Genomic DNA, 24,040 nt, shown 5'->3' with positions numbered 1-24,040 from the left:
AATCTCGGACAAATGCCGGTATTTGACTATTTCGCTGAACTTTCCGAACCCAAGTTCGGAAGGTCTCTGACGAGCCCCTATTTGTAATTCCCTCATTGAAACAGGTTCTTTCCTATTAAAAATAGGTTTTCTTGCTTCTTGGCACCTCTACCTCGCGTTGATGGCTGTTAAACCCACATTTCCGCAGCTGTTTTTGTTGCCTAAGGCGGCCAGGCCCGGTGCAGTGACACCATCATCGGCACAAGGCAATAATACATTATTCCCAGAAACAAGCTAATAGAAACGCAGTCCGACAAACGCTATTCACCGGTTAATTGAGTAAAGGAGACCGAGGAGACAAAAGAACCTATAAGGCTTGGCAGAAGCGGCATCTACGCATCCCAATCCAACGAAGAAACGCAAGGACCACTACTGTAATACAAATGCCGTGAATAACTTAAAGAATGTGGGGGGAGTCGACAAGAAGGATGTCCCGTATCGGATCTTCTTGACAGGTTCCCATCAAGATCTACTTTTCCGTCCGGGATTATTCTCCCCACCAATCTCGTCCTTCCAAATCCGGTAATGCAGCCGACGAGGCTCGCGCCCGGTACGCTAGTTCATAGGGCAGCGGCTTGTGCCGCTCAAGGAACATTCTGGTGATCTGAGCGCTCTGGCAGGTTTGAAGGGGACGATTGACAGTTCGGCATGCTTAGCCCTATCGTCCCAGTGCTCTGGTGTTTGGGAGCCTTGTCCGGAGACCCTGATCCATCTCCAGGGGCTGGTTACGAACTAGTTGATAAGATTGCGCTACGACCAGGGGCCGTCAAAACCAAAAACCCCCTGCAGAGTCTCTCTTCAGAGTTTATGCTATACGGCAACCAGACAAAGTGCAGCGCACTGGTATTATCGGAGGATCTGGAGTGACGATTGACGAATCTTGCGAATGGTACTATACTACTGCGTACACTGAGTGGACCGATGGTGAGATGCATATATATTTAGCATATCTGTTGAACAGCTCGGCCGTAAGACTTCTATCGCTCTCAGATATAAAAGGCATGGGCTGTAGTCAACGCTATCGAGACGTTCGCCGACACGTACGGGCTCAGGATGATCTTCAACTAAAACAAACCGCGGCTAGCGCAAGGGCAGGTAATGGCACAGAAGCCAGCTCCACGCACAATAATCGAATTCGGCTCGTTCGTCAGTAAATACCGCCTTGGCCTTAGGCGCCATCCTGCGCGACATCCACGGTGAGAACTTGCCGGGGGATGTGAAGGTGTACACATTCGACATGGATCCTGTCATGGCGGCGCTGGCGTGGATCTGGTTAAGCTGGCAGGGCTGGAAAGCACAGTGCATGTACTGGAGGGACCCGGTAGCGAGTCCTTGTAAAAGCTGGTGTCTGATGGCGCAGTCAAGTACGTGGACATGGCCTTCTTCGACCACTGGGAGGAGTTCTATCCGCCTAATTTGTAACTTGTCGAACGACTCAAGCCCTGGCGTGTCGGGTCACTGGCCATTGCCGATAACACTGACTATCCTGATGCGCCGGCGTATCGCCAGTATGTTCAGGAGGGGGCAGGCGGCTGGCTGGCGCGGTGAAGTATGAGAGCCGCTCGCTGGAGACACCAGGGGTAAAGCAAGGCCCGCTATAGTTCATACATTTGTCGGAATATTAGAGAAGCTGACTATGACTATTATCACAAAACATTGTGGAAGTGAGCAAAGTGTTGGCTGTCGAGTAGAGACGTTGAACTAAATATGTATCTGGCCAATTGTGTGCAACAGACATACTGTCAGAGATGATCAGGGGTGCTCAGATGATGATAGAACACCCCTTGCTCTAAATAATTATCTCGCATAGTTATTTTACTACCTATGATTATTGTAGCTCGACTTGCCGATGTCTGTATACTACTGTGCCCGTGACTGCGCGTCCCTGATTGGCCCGTCGCTCTCCCCGTCTTCTCCTTCTCAATCTCCGACCACCGATGAGCAACCACCTTTGATCCCCCCATTCCTTCTTGGCTCGGAATTGTTTTCGCTTAGGTGCATCATCCTCTGGAAGGCATGCTGCACACGCTCCTCTAGCCCTCCTCGCTCCCTCCGGCCACGCTGTCTGGAGCCCCAGACTCGACTATGTACCGCGCCCCGGGCACCACCTCCCTCTTTTGCGCTGACATTCATTCTCTGCAGGGCCGTCTTCTCGCTGATCATCATTAACAAGGCCGGCGGCCTGATCTACCAACGCGAATTCCAAGCCGGCCTGCGCAAGCTGTCAACCAATGACTACTTGGTACTGGCGGGCACCTTTCACGGGTAGGAAAGACCGCAATCCCTGTTGCATGCACATCCCTCTAATGCGAGCTAGTGTCCACGCCATTACCCGCTCCATCACACCCAAGATGCCACTCGCTCCAACAGCCTCCTCCCCCGCCGCGTCGTCGCCGAGCACCAGCACCCCCGTCTCGTCGGGGTACGCATACCCGAACCCCGGCGTCGCCGCCACGGGCATCGAAGAGCTTGAGACAGACAAGTTTCGCCTGACATGTTTCCAGACTATGACAGGGACAAAGTTCCTGCTGTTTACGGACCCGATGAGCGGCAATGTTGACGTTATCATTAACAAGATCTACGAGCTGTATGCGGACTACGTGATGAAGAACCCATTCTACCAGCTGGAGATGCCTGTGCGTTGTGAGGCGTTTGACCGGCATCTGGGGGCGTGGTTGAGAGGGCGCACTTGAGCTATAAAATAAGATCATGACCTTTACGAATTAGAGATTCGGGACAGAAGAGGCCCTACCCTCGGCGCTTCTCTCTACCTATTGCACAACCCCAATTGAAAGAATAATATTTCCCCCTTGCACAAGCACTTCTCTAGAAGGCCGACTCGAGAATACAAAATAGAAGACAGACAAACGCCGGGTATGCATCACAGATCATGGCCACGAACCAAGAGCGGGTACACCTACGCCGTATCCATCTTGTCCTCGTCCTTCTTATCTTTGTCACCGCTAGACTCGCCCTGGCCTTCCTCGGGGATATTACCAAGCTGCGTCTTGCCCTCTGCCTCCTCGCGCTCGAGGCGCTCCTTCTCCTGCCGGTTCTTCTCTTCCTCCAGCGATAATCGTAGCGCAAACGCCAGCTCGGGATCGTTCTCAGCGGCGTCCTCAAATCCAAAGCCACCGGCCTCACCACCCTCGCCGCCCTCGCCCGCACCGGCGCCACCACCACCTTCGCCCGCCAGGATCGGGGTCATCTGCAGCTCCTCGCTGAGCAGGTGCGGGCCCGGTGGGATGATGGCCAGATGCGACCCGTCGCCGCTTTTAACATTGTCCACAAAGGCTTCCAGTTTCTTGGTCTGGTCGGACTCCAGGTCCCCAAACGCCACCACATCGATCGACACGTTGTTCTTCTTCATCTTCTTCGCTAGCTTCACGAGCGTCTTCTCGTCCTCCTCGATCGGCGAGCACGAGAACACGACGATGCGTTGCCGCTGCGACTTTTCCGAGCGGTGCTTAAGAGCCAACTGGGGATGAAGCGAGTCAGCTAGGAGCTCAAGCATAAGCTTGGATGTAGAAGGACCTACCCCGGCAACCTGGATGCTCGAGCCCAAATGCGATGTGCCGTGGATCTTCGTCCGGTGCAGGCCCGCCAGAATGCTCCCGAAATCAGTCGTGAAGGTCGACAGCACCTCGGGGCCCTTGCCGCCCATGCTCATGAGGCCGACGGCTGACTGGGGATGTACGCGCATCTTGGCGCCATGGAGAACGCTAACGGCATCGACCTGAGCTTGCCACCGAGTCGATCTAAGGCGTATTAGCTTGAGAGAAGGAGTGGAAGCTCCAATTCGACTCACGTGTAGTCTCCGTTGCGACTGCTCTCGGAGTTGTCGACGCTGCAGGAGAGGTCAGTAGGAGCTTGGATCGGGGGGATCTGTCAATGACGCACATGATCATGGTAGCTTCGAGCGACATCTTGGCGGTCGTGAATGGGTGTCGGAGGAGGAGATGATGGAGGACCGGAGAAGAGAAAACAGGAGATGAGGGTATTTGACTAACTAATAATGAATTGGCGAAGAGAAGCAGGATGATGACAGTCGGTCACGGGGGAGGGATTCTGCCGCGGCATTCCGCCCTGTTAAGTCAGCATGTTTGTTGTGGGCGCGGCTCTCTCTAGCAACTACTGGTACAACCTCGACAACATCGACTCGACATCTTCGCCTCTTGTTTTGTTTGATTTCTTCAATTTTATTTAAGCCATGTCTACCGCAATGAAGCGCAAGTCGCCGGAAATTACTGGCGCGGACGACGTTGCCACGCCCACGGGCAGTCCGACGAAGAAGATGCGCATGACACAGAGCCAGAAGCAGGCATTGATGGATAATCTGCAGCTTGAAAGTGCGTTGCAGATAAGATCTTGACGCTCAATCTTACTGACTTGTTTACAGTCACCGACCGAGCTCGTAAGCTTCGTGCTCAGTATGCTCTCCAAGCGCATGATCTTCGGGCGCGCATGGAACGACGCGTCAACCGGATCCCCATTTCTCAGCGAAAGGAAATCATGGCCGACCTGCTCGAAAGACACAGTTCCGCGTCGCTCTCGGCATCGCCATCGCGAAAACAGGTCCCCTCGAAGGCCACACGGCATGCAACTAACATCTCCGTTGACCCGGAAACTTCAACCGTTGGAGCACGAGATGGCCGGGTGAAGCGAACTAGGTAAGATAATCCATGAAACCCTACTGAGAATTCAGCTAATGGTACTCCAATTAGCCATGAGGGCCACTATTCCGACAAAGAGAACGCGCCTGCAGCCGACACCCCGGAAGGACTGAAGAATCCCAAGCGCCGCGGCAAGGCCGGCGCCTCGCGAGTGGTGTCACAGGATGTGAGAGAGAATGACCACCGGATCCTTTCGCCCAAGTCGCTCAATTCGCGCACCTACCCGCACTCCCCCTTCCGGGCCGTCTCGCCCGAAAAGGCAGGTCAGTCATATGCGTCGCGGCCGACATCACCGCTGAAGCCCTCAAGCCCTCTGAAAGGCACTGGTGCTAGCACCTATGATAATGCGCGCACGCGACCACGCGGCGCCACCACGTCCACTGCCAGGCCCCCCGCGCCAGCGAAGAAGACCACCGCCAACCGCGCTGCCACGGGACCCAAGACTGTCCGCTCGCCTGGGCCTCGCCCCGCCACGAGACAGGGGGAGCGCAAGAATAGTACCGGAACCGTCTCATCCACTACATCCTCCGGCACGACGGTTATGAAGACCGCGCGGACCGGCGCCGGCGCCCGCAAAGCAACGACCGGGATGAGCATGTCGGCTGCTGCCGCTGCGAAGAAACCCACGATTCCTCGCACGCAGACAGCTTCGCTGGCTGTCAAGAAGACCGCTGCTACCACAGCTCGGAAGACTACTGCACCGGCTGCAATGACGGAGAGCTCGACGGCTGGGAGACGGGCGCTGCGGAAACGGGTGTAGATTGATTGGTATGCGGCCATAGTTGGAATTTTGTTTTGGTAGGCATCGAATTGCAGATTGTCAGGAGTTTAATGTCCTTTTCAGCGTGGACTTGATGATGCAGAGAAATAAGCTGAGTTTGGGCGTTGACTTGCGTTTTGGTGTTTTATGATACTCTTGCTTGAGGACTCATAATTAGTGGACAGGGAGTGTTTTATTTTTCGTTGTTTTGCTTTTTTATTTAGGCCTTTGTTTCTTTGCACTGAATTGAGTATTCAAGTCTCGATTGAATCCACTTGGTTCGAATTCCATCTTCGTCTTCATCTTTACAGAAATCAACAGACACTGCACACTAATCCGAGTAATCATCTAGGCAAGTAGACCTTCCAGAAGAATCCATTTGTCCAGCTAGAACGTCAGCGGAAGTAGGCCTTTATTCGTATTCCAGGACAAGTGTGTAACACAACATAGGCAAGAAACCTAGTAGTCTCGGACAGTGATAGCGTAACAAGACAGAGAGACTGTAGTCCAAGACATGAAGCAAAAAAAGTCCAGTCCTGACTAGGTGGATAACAGATACAGAGAGAGCACAGGTATCATGTCAAACAATCATGCTTGCTGTGAAAGGGAGACCAAAGGGAAAACACACCGATCAATGGAACTCACTGGGGAAAAAAAGAAAAGAAAAGAAACTTGAATAAATAGGAAGTACTCCTATTCCAACAAGACGAGGGAAAGGAAAAGCAAAGCAAACCCCTAGAACTAATTAGCCCAGTGGAAAACCTGAGCAAGCTCATGATTGAAAGAAAGTCACACAACACAACGTGTAGGGTCCATTTGGGCTGGTATGGGTATGATGGATGCCCGGAATCAGATGCAACAAACAATCAAACAAAGGCATCGGACACCTCGTACAAAATTCAACAGAAACCAAACCAAACAGCTCATCCATCGCGACCACACTCATCATCCATGATCACTAGTGGGAATTTTGAATATCATGTGTAAAAGAAAAGAAAAAGAACTCCGTCTGTCAATCCTGTTAGACAAGATGAAAAAGAACGCTAATCAACCCCTCAGAAAAGAAAACAACAACAATACACCATGGGTAATGAAAACTAGACCCAGAGGACGAGCCGATGCAAGGCGGAGGTCATCTAGATATGTCTGTGTATGAGAATATGAAGGAGAAAAGTCCGGGCTCTATCCAGGGACACCCATGGCACCCGGGCTAGGCCGTGGTCGGTATGGGAGATTCTGGCCTTGAGGATCATTTTGCTGGCTGCCGTTGCTGACACTTCGGTCACGGTAGTTTGCCGGTGCTGGTCCAAAGTCGAGGCCGGCTTGAGGACCCTGGCTGCCAGAATGCGAGTGGCCACTAGGGCCGGGGACGTGGCGCACCGAGCTCTGCATCTGCCAGGCAGTGTCCTGGGACGGATCAGTCTCGATGCGCGCCGAGGTCGGCGTGTTGTTGCCTCGGTTTGAATTGTTGATGGTAAACGTCTCGCCGCCGTTATCGGGTCTCTGCGAGAAGCTGCCACGAGCAATGTCGCCATACCGCTTCAGGATTTCTTTTGTTGTCACTTCGGCATTCTCTTTGAAGAGGCTGGGATCGCTGAGGATGGATTGGAGATCCTCGGGGATCTATGGAAACAAACGTCAGCATCGAGTCCGTTGAGAATGAATACGGTACTACTTACCTCGCACATGGTGTCGTTATAGGTGATCAGGGCGTTGACGGCTTCAATGGACAAGAAGCTCTCCTCAACAGTGCTATTCTTAGCATTCGGGTAGAGAATATTGGGTGTCATGACTGTTGCGAGATTGTGAATGTCCATCTTGCTTCCAGACTCCTCGTCCACGTGGGAAAATGAAGAAGTCCAGTTCAGGAAGGCAAAGAGAATTTCCAGGGTGTCCCGGTGAGGTTTCGGCAGGAGACAACAGGCCAGGTGGAGCACCCGCTTTTGTTTTTCGGGGTCGGAGAGCTTTTGAGAGGTAACGAAGAGGCGGTGGAGCTTAAAGGTCATGAGGGGATCGGGCATTTCACGAAGGAACTTCTTCAGCAGAGCGGCAATTTGCACTGGGTTTTCCTTCGCCAAATCGACCTGATCATACTTCGTGTCTATCATTTCCGCGATCTCCTTCAATCGTCGAATGTTGCCGTTCTTCCGGAAGACGCCTTCAACTGACATGTCCATCTGGCGCATGGCGGAAACTGAATCATCCACCAACGCGGGAACACGCAGAGCACCTGGGCCGACGCCATGGCTGGATTCCGTGCCCTCCTTCTCGACCAGATAATCCAAGGCAACTCCAAAGACACCCTTCTTCTTGCCAGCTTTCTTGTTGTCCTTGAAAGCACGGCCAAAAATGTTCCAGATGGTCGGCTTGCGGGACTCAATGAGAGACAGCAGTTCCTCCAAATTGAAATGACCTTCCAGCAGAGGTTCCATTGACAGTACAGCGACGTGGCGAACAATAAAATACTCCAGTGCAGTGAGCTCCGAGAAGTACCGCTTGGTACGACCAGTGGGCTCCATGATCATGTCCAGATTGCCGCCTGACATCTCTCGCTGGTGGCCGCGGTTGTATTTCGCCATCGGCTCTCCAGCCCCAATAAGCTTGGTGCCAGCATGTTTGTAGGCATTGGGCCGTTGCTCCTTGGCTTGCTCGGCCGCAACAATGCGCGGGATGTCATCGAGCGTTAGGGCGTCCTGGTTGCCGAAGGTCAGATCTGTCACAGTCTCCCCATTGGCGTCTCTCTCCTCAACAATTTGGAACCCGGGACCACGTGGATCGCTGCCGTCTGCGCCAGACGATCCGGGTCGTGCACTCCGGCCTTCAGGGCCATCGATAATGCGGGATGCACGGGCCCTCTTGTATGTCGTGGACAGGGTCCGCTCATTGCGAATTGAGCGGAGGCGGCGCATTTCGCCCACTGTTTGTTCCAGAGACGACTCCTGTTGGCCATCCCGGCTAGTACTGTACGAATGGGAACGCGTATTTGACAGGCGTTTCTGGTTGGGCGCCGCTCGGTGACCTTCTGTGCTCTCGTAATCCTGGAGATTGGGGTCATCGGATGTGTGAGGCAGTGTTCCTCCCGCTCGAAGCACAGCGAGAAGTCGGGCGAGTGCCACCTTGAGAAGGAAGACGAACTGCTGCAGTTTCGTCACACGCACGAAGCCTCCTTGGACAGTGGGGCCCAGATTGGCATGGCTCGCACATGCGTTGCAATATACCCGCTGCTCGCTTTCATTCCACAATGCATCTGACAGCTCAACCGTCAAGTCCTTTTCACAGCCCGAGCAGGCCAAATGAGGCGGCTTGAGGTGCCATCGGCGCTCTCCCCACATGAGGCACTCGTCATCAATCGGTTCTTTGCAGGCAATGCAGCAGTCCGAGAGTTGATCAGCCAAGCCCTCAACCCCAGCCATCAGGTCGATGGGGGCCTCCTCATCCTCTGGTAGAGTGAGCGAGTCAAGGTTTGAAAGCTGTGTCAGGAATTGGTGAAGTCCATCAGGCGCAGACTTCTCCCGTTCAAGTTTGAGAGCGCCTTGCAACCCGATGCGGATGAGGAGCTTCAGGTAGTGAGCGAGCCCGGTCACCAGCGACAGAAGTTCTTGAGTGACGCCAAGCTTGCGCACGCCGGTCTCTTGAGTTTTCGACAGAAGAGCAAAGAACGCAACAATCTTCTTGCAAAGGAGTTTGGACTCGCGGCCATAAGACAAGTCCTTCAATCCCTCGGAACTGATGTGGGCGGCCAATTCGTCGACTGCCGTGAAAAGAATATCGACATGGCTAATAAAGCGCTTGGCCACGAGAACACCATCAATGTAGGCACCATTGCTGACATGCAGTAGCATATCCGAGATGCATGCGGCCGATGACTCTTCAAAGGTGGAGAGAGTACTCCAGATACTGTAAACCTTCTCTTCCATCTGATCTTCTTCTTGCCGAATTCGCTCCCGCTCTTCAGCACTGGCATCCGCATCCACTGGAGGTGGCTCCCAGGTTTGACCGGCTGGTGATAGCCGGACATTCCAAAACTTGTGAATCATGTAACATTCAGGGTGCCAATGTTGATTCTGGCCGTTGCGGAAGATCTCGACAAATTGCTTCAGGATGGCTGTGTGACAGCCATGACACCGCTGGGCGAACTGAGTCGAATAATGGAAGTGACAGAACACTTTGCCTTCATGCTCGTAATAGGAATCCTGGGCACCGAACACGGTGGGACATGCTGAGCAGGTGAAATGTTCAATGTGATACTTGCGATCTAGGGCGGTGATGTATGATCCACGCAAGGCGCCGCCACATTCGTGGCAGAGAAGATTCAACCGCCTGAAGTAATCGGTCTCACAAAGCGGGTACTGGCCATTCCCGTCTTCTGAATCAACGGGAAAGAATTTTGAAGCCACGATTTCTCCACAGTCCTAAACGTGGGCACTGCTGTTAGCATCAATGACAATGGATTGCACTGCTCTGACTTACTTCGCACCGGAAACACTCCAGATGAAATGTGCCACCCAGAGCGCGCACGAACTGGCCCGTTAGTGGGTTTCCGCACTTCAGGCACGCGCGTGAGCTACCAGGCGACTTGTTAGGCGGACGCCCATTGGCCCGTGATCGGTCTCGAGCGTTCGACCGTTCACGGTATGAAGACTGGTCAGGTTCCAGCCCGCGACTTGTACGGCCATCCCCTTGGGTGGGTGGTCCGTTAAGAGGCGCACCTTGCGTTGTTGGAGAATCAAACGGGGGGATAATGCTATCTTCAGGCGAGGTCGGAGTGTTCTGGTAGCTGCTCCCATAGCCGGAAGTGTTCACTGTGGGCCGGCCGCTGGGGTTGCCTGCGACCAGGCTAGCCGGGAGTTCACCTGGGGGCATATTGAACCCCCGTCGCACAAAATGGGATCAGATTGTTGGGGGAGAGAATGACGGCGCCGAAAGTCGCATACAAAGGCCAAATTGAGGACAGGCGACACGAGGGAAGGGTCGCGCTTGAATAAGAAGTAAACGCGATGTAGGTCTGCAAGGCCGAGTCGAACAGGTGAAGTGCTATTTTAGTTTCAATGGGTTAGAATTAGAACGCCACATAACCATCGGATGGTGGGTCGGGGAACGTTGGAGTCCTTTCGGAGGGGTGGTTGAGGTTGTGCACTCACTCTCACGCCATAAAGCCAGGACACGCGGGGGTGAAAACAGCGGTCGCGATCAAAGAAAACAACGAAGGGCAGTGACAGACACTCTCAGAGGACCAAAGCCAGGCGTGACATAGACGGGCCGGTGTTCAAGCGCGTGCACAACTCGACGACGCGGGGGTGTTTGAGCGGAGAGCTTTGACGAGGGAGACTGCAACAACACCATTCCTGAACCGTTGGGTAATTTTTAGGCAAAGGACAGCGCACCACAATCTGTAATGCGGGGAGCCTGGACGAAACAACGGAAGAAAGAAATAAAGGAAGGGCGGATGGCAGGGGGTGGGTAAAAAAGAAGTGGGCTGGGCTGGGGAGGAGGAGGAATGGAGATGTGAGTGGCAGTCGGGCCATTTGTTTGCCCCCCTAATTCGGGTTGGCAGTTGCTGGGTCACGTGGAGGCCCTCACCGCCTTCAGGGAATGAATGAGAGACCGAGAGGGATGGGAGGGAGTGAGGGTAGGGCTTGAGAAAGTAACATGATATGATTCTTGGATGATTATGACTCTCGTATACGGGCCTATTGGCCTGGACTGTTCCGTGCCTGAGTGCCTGGATGAGCCCTCTTTGGTTCCCACAGAATTACACTTCCACCTCCCATGGATCGAGCGTCGTTTGATAGCGTTCGCAGTTTCACATCATCAATGATGCATAGATTCCCTAGCGTGGTGAAATGGATATTAATCGGAGCAGGAACCTGACTTTCCAGTCCATGTGGGTTTGACTTATCAATCGAGGTGTGGTGGCAGGATCATTTGGGTTTGGCAGATATATACTGCAGAGGCAAACGCGGCGATAGTAGGTTGGTTGAGCCTCGGGGGACAGGAGAGGCAGGTATGGTAGGCAGAAGCCCTGAAACACTGAACATACTAACAGAAAAACAGATAAAATCTAATGCATGCCTAGGAGTGTCTACCTAGACATCCTGCTTAGTCGGCAGCAAGCAGAGGAGAAAGGAAACACTCCTTCCTCTTCTGAGTCCTACACTACTACTTCTTCCTCCCAATTCTCCTACCTGGCTTTGTCTCTCCCCAAAACACCCTCTCCTTCTTTCCCTTCTGACATCACTACCTTCCTCTCCCCTTCCCCTCAACACTGATACTGTCGACCACCCATCTTCGAAGAGCCTTTTCGGGATTCCCAGACAAGAGGCTGCCATAATGGCCAGCCAGTGCAACTTGCGCTTGAGTCGCGTAAGTACCCAGCTGTTTATATATCCCTCCACCCTGCCTGTCCTTACTCAACCATCATATCAAACAGGAGCTGCAGCTGCTGGAGAAAGGCGACCAGCTCAGTATGTTCCCCAGACTCGGGTTTTGCAGGTCAGCAACTAATACGGGATGTTTTGGATAGCGATGACTGTTCGATATGACGAAAAGGATATCCGCAAGATCTCGGCTATTGTTATGGGCCCGCCAGGCACGCCGTATCAGCTGGGCTTTTACGAGGTGAGGTCTTGCTCGCTTGGACAGTCCGAATAAATACTAAAGCAAGCCGCGAGAGATTCAGTTTTCCTTCAAATTTCCTCCTGGTCATACGGTCTTCTCTTAGCGAAGATGGTGCCAACGCTGACTTCGAAAGTAGACTACCCCGGCAGCCCCCCCGGGGTCACGTTTATGACGACCAACAGGGGCAGGACTCGTTTCGGCCCTAACCTGTACGCTGGCGGAAAAGTCTGCTTGTAAGTTCTCGACAGAGACCAGCAGAATGGATTGGTCATACTGACATGCGTCGGTGTAGGTCCATCATCGGGTATGGTCTACTGACCACCTAGGATAAACTCGTTACTAAAATCCACTGTTAGAACATGGGAAGGCCAGAAGGGAGAGCAATGGTCTCCAGCCCAGGGGCTCGAGTCCGTGCTGCTATCCATCCAGAGCCTTTTGTCGACCAATCCGTACGTGAACGAGCCAGGATTCGAATCGGCTGCTCACAGTAACGACAAGGAGAATATGGAAATATACAGCGCAAAGGTAGGCCCACGCATTACTCGGAATTGGATGGATGTGCAGACTTACTGTTCGGGTCCAGATCCGCCATGAAAACCTGCGACTCGCCGTCATTCAGCCACTCGAACGAGCCCTGAACATCAGCATAACGGACCGTGAACCCGAACCTCTATCGATGCTGCAACAGTTCGGGGTGCCCGACCAGGTTACTGATGGCCCAAAAGACGGAGAGACCGGGCTGGTCGATCCTAATCAGATCTGCCCATTTGATGACTATCGCAAGCAGCGGTTCTTGTGGTACGTGGATCGATACATGAACCTGGTGGACGAGGCTATCACGAAAGATGGAGCCCGACACAAAACCCGCTTCCCACAGATGCCATTCGAGGGGGGCGGCAACTGCATGTCAGGCTCATGGGATTACCCGCAGTTGAAGCAACGCCTGCACAAGATTCGGCACACGCTGATGCAGGAGACTGAGAGCTGGGCGATCCAGGGCATGGAAGCGTATAAGACTGCGCACACGACCGCATACAGCATCAAGTACCAGTACGAGCAGATCGTGTCCAATCTGAAGCACCGTTCGGACTCCGTCGTCGACTTGTCCTTGGTAGATGGGAATCCCTTCATCTGGAAGCTCACGTACTTCGGGCGGCCGATGACGAATTTGGACGGAGGTGTTTTTTTAATAAAAATTCACATCAGCCCCCGCCATCCTCAGGAGCAGCCACGGGTGATGGTTGAGACTCCGATCCATCATATTCGGGTGTCCCCGAGAGGAGTCCTGATCTATCTCCCGGCACGTGCAGACGAGATGAGCCGACACGTCGAGGGCATCATCAACGCATTTGAGAACGAAGGTCCGGCCTACAACCCCCTTATGATTGTGAACCCGGAAGCGGACAGCCTGTTCTGGGGTGGACCGGAGGCGCGCAAGCTATACAACCGCAAGCTTCGTCGCACGGTTGAAGCGAGCGTGGTGGAGTGATGTTTTTCGCTGGTCCTTAAAACGGATTTCTCACAGCAGACTGTAGCTGTTAGTACACACGGAAGCGGATAGGCAATTGCTGATCGCTGATTTGGAGTTTGTTGAGCGAGAGACACTGATGGCTCTGGACACTTGTACGTATCGCAGAATCCTCGCAAGATGGTTGCTTTTTCAAAGCCAAGAAAAGGATACCTCGAGTCTATCTAGATCGTAGATTGATTGCTTATCGGGTCACCTGATCCCGCCTCCGGTCTTCATGGCCTCTTCCCCTTTTCGTCTCCCTCCCCAATTGCAATTGCGCTTCCCAGACATCACAATCAACGCAATCATGTCCGCAAAAAAGCGCACCCTGGAATTGGGTAATGTGATGGTGGTCGGAGGCTGTGGCTTCCTAGGGTGGCACATCGTCGATCACCTGCTGAACTTCCCTTCGGAGACCGACCCCAGCGTCGCTCTGCCGAAGCCCCAGGGCGATGCGCGCTTCGACTACCCGACTCTGGCCTCGCGCTACCCCGACTACAAGGCTAAGGTCTCTGTGGTGGACCTACGCACAAACAACAACCGGCTTCCTGGAGCCGAGTACTACGAAGGCGACATCACGTCAGCGGAGTCTATGCTGAAGGTATTCCGAGCCGTCCAGCCCGACGTGGTCATCCATACCGCTTCGCCGTCGCCGATTGAGGCAAGCAATGAACTGCTGCGCAAGGTCAATGTGGACGGAACGCGGACGTTGCTGGAGGTGGCCGGTGGTGAGCGCGGTGACTGGGGTGGGAAATGCAAGGCATTCGTCTACACGAGCTCCAGCTCGGTGGTGCACGACACGGAGAGCAACCTGGTGAATGTCGACGAGAGCTGGCCCTTAATGCGCGGCAAGCTCCAGAAGGAGTACTACTCCGAAACCAAGGTGAGATCTTTCGCTCGTGAGTTGCATCGGAGCGCCCGTCACTGACAACGCCGTATCTAGGCCGACGCCGAAGAATTGGTCCTCAAGTACAACCGCAAGTCGCCTTCTGGAATGGTGACGACCGCTATCCGGCCCGCCGGCATCTTCGGAGAGAAGGACACAACCCTAACACACAAGATGGTGGAGCACGGGACCCAGGCGTCGTCGACAGTGCTGAAGATGCAGCTGGGCGATAACAACAACCTCTTCGATTTCACGTACGTCGGCAACATCGCCTACGCGCACATGCTTGCCGGGAGCCGGCTGCTGGCGACTTACGCGCGCTACGAGGCCGGCCAGGGCGGACCCCTGGACCACGAGCGCGTTGACGGCGAAGCGTTCAACATCACCAATGATTCACCAGTCTACTTCTGGGATATGGGCCGTGCTATCTGGGCCTTGGTCGGCCGGGTCGTCGAGCCTGACCAGGTCTGGGCGTTGCCTGAGGGTCTTCTGGGCACGATTGGCGGCATTGCAGAGACTGTTCTCGGCATTTTTGGCAAGACGCCGCGTTTGACCCGTCGCCAGGTGCGGTACTCGTGCATGACCCGCTACTTCTCCATTGAGAAGGCCAAGTACCGTCTGGCATACCTGCCTGTCGTCACTGTGGATGAGGGTGTGGCTCGTGCCGTTGGATATGTTGTTGAAGAACGACAGACGGCGGCGGGCAAGAAGGCGCTGTAATGGGAGCGTCAAAGTGCCTAGAAATATTGTAACATTATGGGAGTCAATTCGATTCTGTCAATGATGTGATTGACATACCTCCAGTAAATATACTGGAAAATATTCCTAAAAGAATCCCCCGAGGCCAAAAGAGTTGTCTTAATTATTGACTACAAGTTGGCGGCTCTTGATCGGATTGTACTCGGCGTGGCAGAGATCCAATACTCTCTGCCAGGTTGACCACGCCTTCAGCTGCCATTGATGACCTCTGAGCGGATGGAGGGTGGGAGATCATTGCGTAGGGCACATTTCATGACAGCAAACTAGATGGTGGTGGATAGGGCCATGCCCGCAACTGATCCCAGCATTCGCATCAGATTCCGTGTGGAGGTAGACACAGCTCGATCTTCGGTCTAGGATAGGGCTTGCAGGGCAAGAAGAGCTGCATTAAGTCAGTATGAGAGGTTAGATGGACGGACCAAGAGTCTCACCAGATTGAAGGACGAAGCCAATACCCGTCCCTTCAATGACCAAGACAATCACGTATCGGCCACCGTGCAATTTAAGCCCCTTGATTTGCTAATTGCAACAAACTACACATCCAAACCCACGATTCGAGTCTAGATAAAGTCTCATCCATGGCCGCCCAACTGGGAGGCAAACGAAGAAATATAATTCATTCTTGGAAGCCGGTTTGCCAAGTCATCCAATGGCCACCTGGTTTGTATGCTCTTAGTGCTTTTCTCCCGTGGCTACCCATTCATCAAAAGACTTCTCAGCTCCAGCCATTGTGTTAAATGCCATCAGCCGTTTCAGGTATGCGAGATTCCCCCAACCCCACTCGAAATTACTCTCCGGATCATCCCAATCCACGGTTGTAAAGGCCTTGTTTCGCGCGTCAGCTTCGGGGCCATCCTCCAAATGGTAAAGAATTTGGTTCTGGATGGCGCCTTCGACGCTGGCTGTCGTACTAGCTTTTCGCATGGATTCATATAGATGTAGCACATCTGAAATCTTTGATCGGTAGTCCAAACCTCCTTGTTTTGGGTATTCTCTCGACAGTTTGCCCAGAAATACGCCCAAGGCTGCCCCATCTTCAACAGCCATTGCAGCGCCCTGAGCTTGGTATGGAAGTGAAGGGTGACAAGCATCCCCGAGAAGAGCAACCGAGTTCTATTCGCGACATTAGCAGGTACATCTAAATTGTGGCATATGATCCGATCTTACTTTGCACCATGTATCTAACTCTTTCATATGACAAATCTTCCATTTGAGGACATTGTCCACTTGTGCAATCAGAGCCGTCAACCTATCGTACGTGGTCAGAAAGCAGTGGTTAGGAAGCGGATCGCGCGATCCTCCGCACCTTGGATCCCATCCCTTGAACAGGTTCCGCATTTCATGAACATTTCCAGCGGAAGTAGCAACCCCAGCGGGTAAGTCGTCGGGACACCTAGATAACACATTATTGGCTTTTGTTTCTTGAACGGAAAAGTGAAGAGTGGCGTACAAAAGAACCAAGTTGAATGTGGCACTGTTGCGCACTGGATATAGAACGGCATGCTGACGAGGTCCGACCCACGCTCTTAGAGACGGTTCTTGCAAGAATGGCTCATTCAGTGCTTCCACACGCTCTTTGGGAATCGTGGCCCGATATGCTAGGTCTCCAGTCTCAACAGGCTCGATGTGGTATCCGAGGATCTCGTCGCGAACGACGGAACGTAGCCCTAAGATAATATTAGTAGCTATTCTTAAGCCAACACTTGTGTATAGCAAGTACCATCTGCGCCAATAATAACATCAGCGTGGATCTTTTCCTGGGTCGTCAATTGAACCGATGTGTCATTGAAATCCACCGAGACAACCTCTGCATTCAAACGGATTTTCGCCCCGAGTCTCTGAGCTTCCTTGACTAACACTTTATGGTAGTCTGCGCGATGAATGACGCTTAATTCAAGATAGTTAATAAAAGTCATGGTCGTCCAACGACAAGGGGCAATTACATACTACCAAATTTGCCCGAAGTGGTGTTTCATCCAGGCTGCCCCGGGCCGTACAGCCACTGGAGTACTGTCGGTGTATTTGAGGAGGCAATGTTGGGAGATATTGATAGCACCAGCATCGACCAGCCGGGGAACCAAGCCAAAGTGATCCATTACTCGTACCGCATTGGGCGGTAGTTGAATCCCAGCCCCGATCTGAACCCTTTTTAGTATGTATAAAGATAGAAAGGTGACCAAAGGACGTTGAATGACAGACCTCGCCGAGCTCAACGGCTTTTTCCAGAATTGTCACGCTCAACCCCTGGCGGAGACATTCGATCGCGCATGAGAGTCCGCCTGTGCGAATCCATTAACACTTAATTCTGATCTTAAATTATCAATACCTCTACTTGGAGTATCTCACCTAGTCCACATCCGACGATCAACACGTCCAGAGGATGGCAAGTGCTCCCGACCTTGTCAGGTTCAGCTGTCTGCGCATCACGAAATTGCAGTTTTCTATTTACCTGTTGGTCGGTGGATGACATGGTTCCGAGTAGTCCCAGTGTGTTTTTGCCAATGTGAAACGGTACAGGAAATTTATACGAGAAAATAGCAGAGTGTCGAGAGGATCAAAAGAGCAATCCACCAATCTCCCCGCTTTTACACGGAATCGAGCCTAAGCATTATTTTAGGAACCCCACCGACTCCTCCCAAACTAGGGGCCGTCGTGGCTTCGGTTCCAGCCGCGCGCAAACCTCTGGCCTCGTCCATGCCTAGTCCTTGGTCGATCTTCGGATGAGGCAGCCGCCCCCGCTATGGAGGCACGCTATCTTGGTGCGACGCCCGATATTAGCGCAGGATGCGTCGAAACGAGGCCGGGTCCAGTCGGACGCTTTTTGTGCTCGTCTCCACCACATCCCTGCATTATTTTGACCTCGGACTTCTATTTTAATGCTGCTTTCCTACTCCGCACTTCAAATTGGACTTACACTCTTATCCGCCTCGATGTACGCTTGACCTCACTTCAGCATTGAGCAAAATATCACGATGACCGAGAAGCAGGCTTCAGAAAGCGGCGAGGATGCCAGTTTGAGATATGCCTCATCTGAAGTGGTGCTCATTCCTCAGCCGACTAATGATCCAGCCGATCCGCTCAATTGGCCAATGTCGAAAAAGGTCTTCAACTTGGGCTTAATATCGTTCGCTGCGCTCATCGGAGTTGCACAGGCCCTGGCAAATCAGTCTGGGTTTTTTGTTCAGGCTGCGCTTTACCATAAGAGCGCGACACAATTGACCTACTCGGTAAATATTTTTGAGAGCCCCTTCTTGAGATCAAGCTCTAATTGATTTCATCGAATCTCAGATATCTGCCGCGATTGCTGGCTTGGCATCAGGTCCATTCATGTGGTCCATACTTGCGCAACGAATTGGTCGCAGCTCCTGTATCTTTTGGGGACTGCTCTTGACAATGGCTTGCGGGATCTGGTCTGCTGAAATGACTGATCCGGACCAGTATATCGCGTTTGTGATTTCCAGATGGCTTGGTGGTACTTTTGGGTCTGTCGCTTGCACAATCGGAGCAGGAACAGTGCTGGATATGTTTTACCTCCACCAACGTGGCAAGGCCTTCGCATGCTACGCGCTGTGTACGCTCTTTGGGACTCAACTCGGACCGACTTTGAGTGGATTCATTATCGCTAGAACAACCTGGCCCGTCCAATTCTGGTGGACTGTTGGCTTGGAAGGAGCAATGGCCGTATTGATCTTCCTCTTCCTAGAGGAGACAGGCTTTTCCCGTGATGGAAAGTTATATCCGAGCCGTCCTGAGCCTTGGTTCCAAAATCGCATCGCCACCTTCTTTCCCGGCACCGCTGTGGTACCGCAAAGCAAGGAGCATGGACGGCGGTCCTCACTCGACTTGCTACTGGTGGCGCTTTGCCCTGTTACGCTAATCGCTGGCTTATTCCTCTTCATCGCCTTTGGCTGGGCCGTGGCGGTAACGACACTGCTGTCTGTGTTCTTGGAGGGCCCTGTCAAGACAGGCGGATATGGCTTCTCCGGTATCCAAATGTCATGTTTCTACTTTGTGCAATGGGTCTCAATCGCCGCGGCCGAGATTTATGGGATGTACTTCAACGATCGCATTCCGCTCTGGTATACCCGTCGATACCACAAGGGAGTATGGAAGCCAGAGCACAGACTGTATCCACTTCTAGTCCTTCCAGCACTGCTTCTCCCAATCGGACTGGGTCTGTTTGGAGCTGGTTTGCAGTACCACCTTCACTACATGGTCTTAGCGTTGGGTCAATTCTTGCTGAACTTCAGCGAGATTGCGATTGTGCCGGTGATCTTCACCTATGTCGCGGAATGCTTCACCGACCATGGACCAGAGGTGGTGACAGTTTTGAATTGTTGGCGGTTAATCTTAGGACTGACGGTTCCGTTTTTTATCACTGCATGGGAAGAACGTGTTGGCGCGGGATGGGTGTTTGGCATGATGGCATTCTTCAGCATTTTCGCCTTCTCGCTGACCGGATTATTGGCTTGGAAAGGTCCGTCTATTCGGGGTTACTCGTTTACTAGGCTGAGGAAGTCGGAGGATGGAACCAAAGTGATCGATCAGCGATGAGGATATTATTATGGGGAGTATGTTCTAGATCAGCGGGCTACATGTTCCTTGACGCATAAAAGTACATCTGAAGGCATTGCAGATCTTCTCAGTCTGATAATCGATCTAATATAATTCAATCGCCGGATCTATCCGATAGTATGTACATAAAGAAGTTTTGGTGGAACACGCCAAACAATAGTCCTTATATGTTAACAAAAGTGGTCTTGTTGACATGCATAGCCCGTTGTTCGTTACATAGACCACGCTTCCCCAAATTATGATCAGCACCGGCGACAAAGTTCGCTGGAGAGGACTCAGGCTAGCGGAGTCGCAATCCACACGAACGGGATGACCCATGTCTAGCTCAGCCACTAGGCGATTCCTGCGTATCTCGAGCTGCATCTGCGGTTGGTCTGGATCGGGATTGACCCACCTCACCGAGAGTTAGCGAAGCGGGGGCCAGATCGGTTCTCCTTTCGAAGTGCCCCTTCATAGGTTACATACTGCTTAGTGAACATCAGACTTTAGTTGAAGGATTCGCGGATCCAACCAGTGAAGTTACCATGTTGCGATTGGGTGTTCGGTCCTGGGGTCGGGCGACCGAGCTGTGGGGCTCGTTTACGTACTTCAATAGTTAAGCTTGCTGGGATGAAGGCAGCCACCCAACCGGCAGGGATGTAGAACAGGTGGATTGTTTCAGGGAACTACCCATGCTCATACTACGTACTTGAGCTGTGGTTGGGGGCCCGTGATTATTCCATGGGTTCCAGGGCTCGAGGTTAATCCTGTAAGAAAACTTCGAATAATAATTCAAAATCTTTCAATTCCATCTTCTGAGTTGTTGTTGCCCTTCATGACCCAGAGCCCTTCGTAGACTCTGTGGTCACCATGGCCTTCTTGGGCCAGCAGCCATTGATAGTTGGCGTATCCATTGCCATGCTAATAATTGCGACACTTTCAGAAATATTTCGCTTTCTCTCTCGTTATGCCACACACTCGGGCTTCTGGTGGGATGACTGGTGTAGTCTGGTGGCTATGGTAGGGCAGTACAATACCAATCATGTGGGAAAGTCTGACCAGTTCTTGATAGATATTGTCATATTCTCTCAATATCGTTCAGTTTGTTTGTGAGTCAACCATCTACGACTATAGATCTCGAGATTAACCCGCCATGGATTAAATAGGCGTAAAATGCAATTTGGGAAGACACACAAACCACATATCGAACCCGGACGGTTCCATAAAATGCTTTTTGATGGTAAAAACACCGGTTGGAGATTTCCCCGTTTCTCGATGACTGCTAATACTGCTATTCCCCAATTTTAAGGCCCTCTACACAGTGACTCAGTTCTACGCTTTGTGCATGCCAGCCATCAAACTGTCTATGGTGCTCTTCTATTGGAGACTATTTGGATCCAGTCCCAAAATGCGCAAAGCGCTCATCTTCGCGACCGGCATGCTCATTGCCTGGACGATTGGTGCCCTTTTCAGTGGTATCTTTCAATGCGATCCTATCGCCAGGGCATGGAATAAAGAATTGCCGGGCCATTGCATCAACTCGGTTGTTTACTTTCGGGCAATTGCAAGCACAAACCTCATAACCGACGTCTTTATTCTTGTTTTGCCTGTTCCTATTGTCTGGGGATTGAATCGACCCGTCGGCGAGAGAGCTGCGCTCATTGCTATCTTCGGTTTGGGGACTTTGTATGTTTACCCCTGACCAATACTCGAAACACTAGCTAATTATTTGACTGTGTTACAGCGTCTCTATAATTAGCATTGTACGAATAGTGCTGCTGACACCTCCTAATGACCCCGACCCGCTTTGTAAGTTGCGTGCCTCTTCGTGACAGGAATGTGCCCTAACGTGACTATATAGGGGACGGTACACAAGGAACTGTCTGGACAGCCGTTGAAACAAGTGTCGGAGTTGTCTGTGTGAATCTCCCGAGCATGGCGCCGTTATTCCGTCGATATGTCCTCCGCCATGACATCGTTACCTCCAGCCGATCAGGCGGCTCATCCTACCCCTCTGCACGAAAACTTGGTTACGGGACTGGAAGCTCTTCACGGCGCCGGGGGTCACTCGATAGCATGAACCCATTAGGCACAGAGCAGGAGCTCACCGGCTCACAGCGAGAAATATTTGTGACTAGGGATTATAACGTCACTCGGGACACCAACGGACATGTCGAGCTAGACGAGATGGCAAGCCCGACGGTGAACCCTCCAGGCGAGACCATTGCATGGCATGACAAGGCACCGGCCCGGTCACTGAGCCAGGATTTTGCTATCTTGAGGCCTTGAAAGTAGAGTTCTTTTATTTGTATAGCGGGCGGCTAATGTCTGAAGAAGAACTAGATGTGCATCTATTGGAAAACATGACTTTCATGATACCCTAAAGAAGTTACCTAGACAAAAGCTCATTGAGAAACTAAAATTTATTATCTCTGATATGATCAGGCTCTCTCGGCTGACGCAGTCAATCCAGATTTGTAATGGGAAGTGCGGGGGGCCTCGCGGCGTATACCTGTTTGGGCAATTGGTGTGCGGCTATAGTGGAGGCTTTACCATGTAGATCGAGTTTGTTGCACTTTGGAATACCCTCTGCAATACTGAGCGCTGACTGCTGTCAAACACCTCCTCATCCGATCGCGCTTAATCGTTTAATAAGACGTACAATATGGCGTCTATGAAAGAAGTGTTCGCGGGATACAACGCCCGAAAAGCCGACCTCGAAACAAGCAGCAATCCATTCGCTAGGGGAGTTGCTTGGATAGAAGGAGAGCTTGTACCGCTACACGAAGCTCGTATTCCCCTGCTCGATCAAGGCTTCCTGCACAGCGACCTGACCTACGATGTCCCTGCCGTCTGGAATGGACGCTTCTTTCGGTTGGACGATCACCTTTCCCGAATCGATTCCAGCTGCACAAAGCTGCGACTCAAATTACCGCTGCCACGCGAAGAAATAAAGAAGATTCTAATCGACATGGTGTCCAAGAGCGGAATCCGCGATGCCTATGTCGAGCTGATTGTGACCCGAGGTCTGCGGCATCTGCGCAGCGTTAGCAGCAATGAAGAGCTGGTCAATAGCCTCTACATGTTTGTTCAGCCCTACGTCTGGGTCATGGAGCCTGAGATGCAGCTTGGGGGAGGAGGCAGGGCCGTCGTAGCGCGTACCGTGCGACGCGTTCCACCTGGGTCTATGGACCCGACAGTCAAGAATCTACAATGGGGGGATCTGACGCGAGGACTGTTCGAAGCGGCTGATCGCGGTGCTACATACCCGTTCCTCACGGATGGAGACGCAAATCTCACGGAAGGTTCCGGATACAACATTGTTTTGGTCAAGAATGGCGTTATCTATACGCCAGACCGTGGTGTCCTGGAGGGTGTGACTCGCAAGACTGTGATCGAGGTGGCACGGGCCAATGGAATTGAGGTTCGCATGGAGGTTGTGCCAGTCGAATTGGGATATCAATCTGACGAAATTTTCATGTGCACGACGGCCGGGGGCATCATGCCCATAACCTCGTTGGATGGTCAGCCGGTCAAGGACGGGGAGATCGGGCCCATAACCAAGAAGATCTGGGATGGATACTGGGCCATGCATTATGATCCGGCCTACAGCTTTGAGGTTCAATATTAGGGCGCATAGGGCCAAATGTGAATGGATCGCAGTAGGGCCTTCGTCGGTTTTCAAGATAGTTGACTTGTATGGGAACTTGGCGCCCGGGAATCCCACAGGCGGACTCAGTAGATGACGAAATGTTGTTATGGATGAATGAAAGGGTATCTATCCTGTGTCTGCAGTGGAAATATTAAAAAAAAAATGGTTGGCTATATACAATCCATTCAAAACGGTCAGTTATGTACACATGATGGTAGACACATACAAAAGACGCGTTCATTCGTAGGCATAGTTCTACTCTTCTCGAATATGGCACGCCGCATTACGTGATTCCGGTCCGAATGTCGCTGGGCTTCGAAAAGGCGCGGTGGTGAGATCAGGATTCATGCCGCTATGGTGAGGTGATGGCAAGGACGCGTTTCCGGAATTAGGGGTTGTTGGATAGCGAAAGGGAAGGCTCCGAATTTCGGTCAATGGATTGGCGCATAGGTGTTAAGAGGGCGAATAGGCGAAATATAGAGTCAGGGCTTGTTTGTGAGTTGGGGAGGGCGTACAATCATCGATCGGAATTGGAGGCAGGTCGCTATGGGGATTTTGGTCTTTTTCCGGAAGGTAGAGAGAGTCGCAA

General features: G+C 52.3%; 10 protein-coding genes across 10 annotated transcripts; 7 read left to right on the top strand and 3 right to left on the bottom strand.

The window, feature by feature from the left end:
* Positions 1-1,888: 1,888 nt before the first annotated feature.
* N7474_004510 (trafficking protein particle complex subunit 4) lies at positions 1,889-2,732 on the top strand (the record flags this gene model as incomplete). The annotated part of the gene is made up of 2 exons (XM_057195925.1): positions 1,889-2,304; positions 2,357-2,732. The coding sequence occupies 2 exons, from the start codon at positions 1,889-1,891 to the stop codon at positions 2,730-2,732; spliced, it is 792 nt and encodes a 263-aa protein (XP_057053321.1).
* Positions 2,733-2,956: 224 nt separating this feature from the next.
* On the bottom strand, positions 2,957-3,965 carry N7474_004509 (proteasome regulatory particle base subunit RPN10; the record flags this gene model as incomplete). Its single annotated transcript, XM_057195924.1, has 3 exons — positions 2,957-3,797; positions 3,848-3,886; positions 3,940-3,965. The coding sequence occupies 3 exons, from the start codon at positions 3,963-3,965 to the stop codon at positions 2,957-2,959; spliced, it is 906 nt and encodes a 301-aa protein (XP_057053320.1).
* A 284-nt stretch (positions 3,966-4,249) lies between these two features.
* N7474_004508 (uncharacterized protein) lies at positions 4,250-5,472 on the top strand (the record flags this gene model as incomplete). Its single annotated transcript, XM_057195923.1, has 3 exons — positions 4,250-4,388; positions 4,439-4,709; positions 4,764-5,472. The coding sequence occupies 3 exons, from the start codon at positions 4,250-4,252 to the stop codon at positions 5,470-5,472; spliced, it is 1,119 nt and encodes a 372-aa protein (XP_057053319.1).
* A 1,182-nt stretch (positions 5,473-6,654) lies between these two features.
* On the bottom strand, positions 6,655-10,335 carry N7474_004507 (GTPase-activating protein LRG1; the record flags this gene model as incomplete). The annotated part of the gene is made up of 3 exons (XM_057195922.1): positions 6,655-7,095; positions 7,152-9,884; positions 9,943-10,335. 3 exons carry the CDS (start codon positions 10,333-10,335, stop codon positions 6,655-6,657), a joined length of 3,567 nt encoding a protein of 1,188 aa, XP_057053318.1.
* Positions 10,336-11,802: 1,467 nt separating this feature from the next.
* Positions 11,803-13,579, top strand: N7474_004506 (ubiquitin-conjugating enzyme E2; the record flags this gene model as incomplete). The annotated part of the gene is made up of 7 exons (XM_057195921.1): positions 11,803-11,835; positions 11,903-11,936; positions 11,996-12,090; positions 12,133-12,323; positions 12,383-12,394; positions 12,447-12,615; positions 12,674-13,579. 7 exons carry the CDS (start codon positions 11,803-11,805, stop codon positions 13,577-13,579), a joined length of 1,440 nt encoding a protein of 479 aa, XP_057053317.1.
* A 328-nt stretch (positions 13,580-13,907) lies between these two features.
* N7474_004505 (C-3 sterol dehydrogenase/C-4 decarboxylase) lies at positions 13,908-15,206 on the top strand (the record flags this gene model as incomplete). Its single annotated transcript, XM_057195920.1, has 2 exons — positions 13,908-14,483; positions 14,544-15,206. 2 exons carry the CDS (start codon positions 13,908-13,910, stop codon positions 15,204-15,206), a joined length of 1,239 nt encoding a protein of 412 aa, XP_057053316.1.
* A 711-nt stretch (positions 15,207-15,917) lies between these two features.
* On the bottom strand, positions 15,918-17,715 carry N7474_004504 (Salicylate hydroxylase; the record flags this gene model as incomplete). The annotated part of the gene is made up of 8 exons (XM_057195919.1): positions 15,918-16,358; positions 16,413-16,494; positions 16,552-16,638; positions 16,696-16,912; positions 16,966-17,132; positions 17,193-17,383; positions 17,445-17,524; positions 17,592-17,715. The coding sequence occupies 8 exons, from the start codon at positions 17,713-17,715 to the stop codon at positions 15,918-15,920; spliced, it is 1,389 nt and encodes a 462-aa protein (XP_057053315.1).
* A 502-nt stretch (positions 17,716-18,217) lies between these two features.
* Positions 18,218-19,799, top strand: N7474_004503 (uncharacterized protein; the record flags this gene model as incomplete). The annotated part of the gene is made up of 2 exons (XM_057195918.1): positions 18,218-18,472; positions 18,534-19,799. The coding sequence occupies 2 exons, from the start codon at positions 18,218-18,220 to the stop codon at positions 19,797-19,799; spliced, it is 1,521 nt and encodes a 506-aa protein (XP_057053314.1).
* Positions 19,800-21,207: 1,408 nt separating this feature from the next.
* Positions 21,208-22,088, top strand: N7474_004502 (uncharacterized protein; the record flags this gene model as incomplete). The annotated part of the gene is made up of 3 exons (XM_057195917.1): positions 21,208-21,485; positions 21,544-21,608; positions 21,661-22,088. 3 exons carry the CDS (start codon positions 21,208-21,210, stop codon positions 22,086-22,088), a joined length of 771 nt encoding a protein of 256 aa, XP_057053313.1.
* A 376-nt stretch (positions 22,089-22,464) lies between these two features.
* N7474_004501 (aminotransferase class IV) lies at positions 22,465-23,430 on the top strand (the record flags this gene model as incomplete). Its single annotated transcript, XM_057195916.1, has 1 exon — positions 22,465-23,430. One exon carries the CDS (start codon positions 22,465-22,467, stop codon positions 23,428-23,430), a length of 966 nt encoding a protein of 321 aa, XP_057053312.1.
* Between the last annotated feature and the right edge of the window lie 610 nt (positions 23,431-24,040).

The sequence above is a fragment of the Penicillium riverlandense genome (genome assembly GCF_028828495.1).
Source record: "Penicillium riverlandense strain IBT 135883 chromosome Unknown utg000003l_segment0_segment0, whole genome shotgun sequence".
Taxonomy (NCBI): Eukaryota; Fungi; Ascomycota; class Eurotiomycetes; order Eurotiales; family Aspergillaceae; genus Penicillium; species Penicillium riverlandense.
This window is presented reverse-complemented; position numbering and strand designations above follow the sequence as displayed.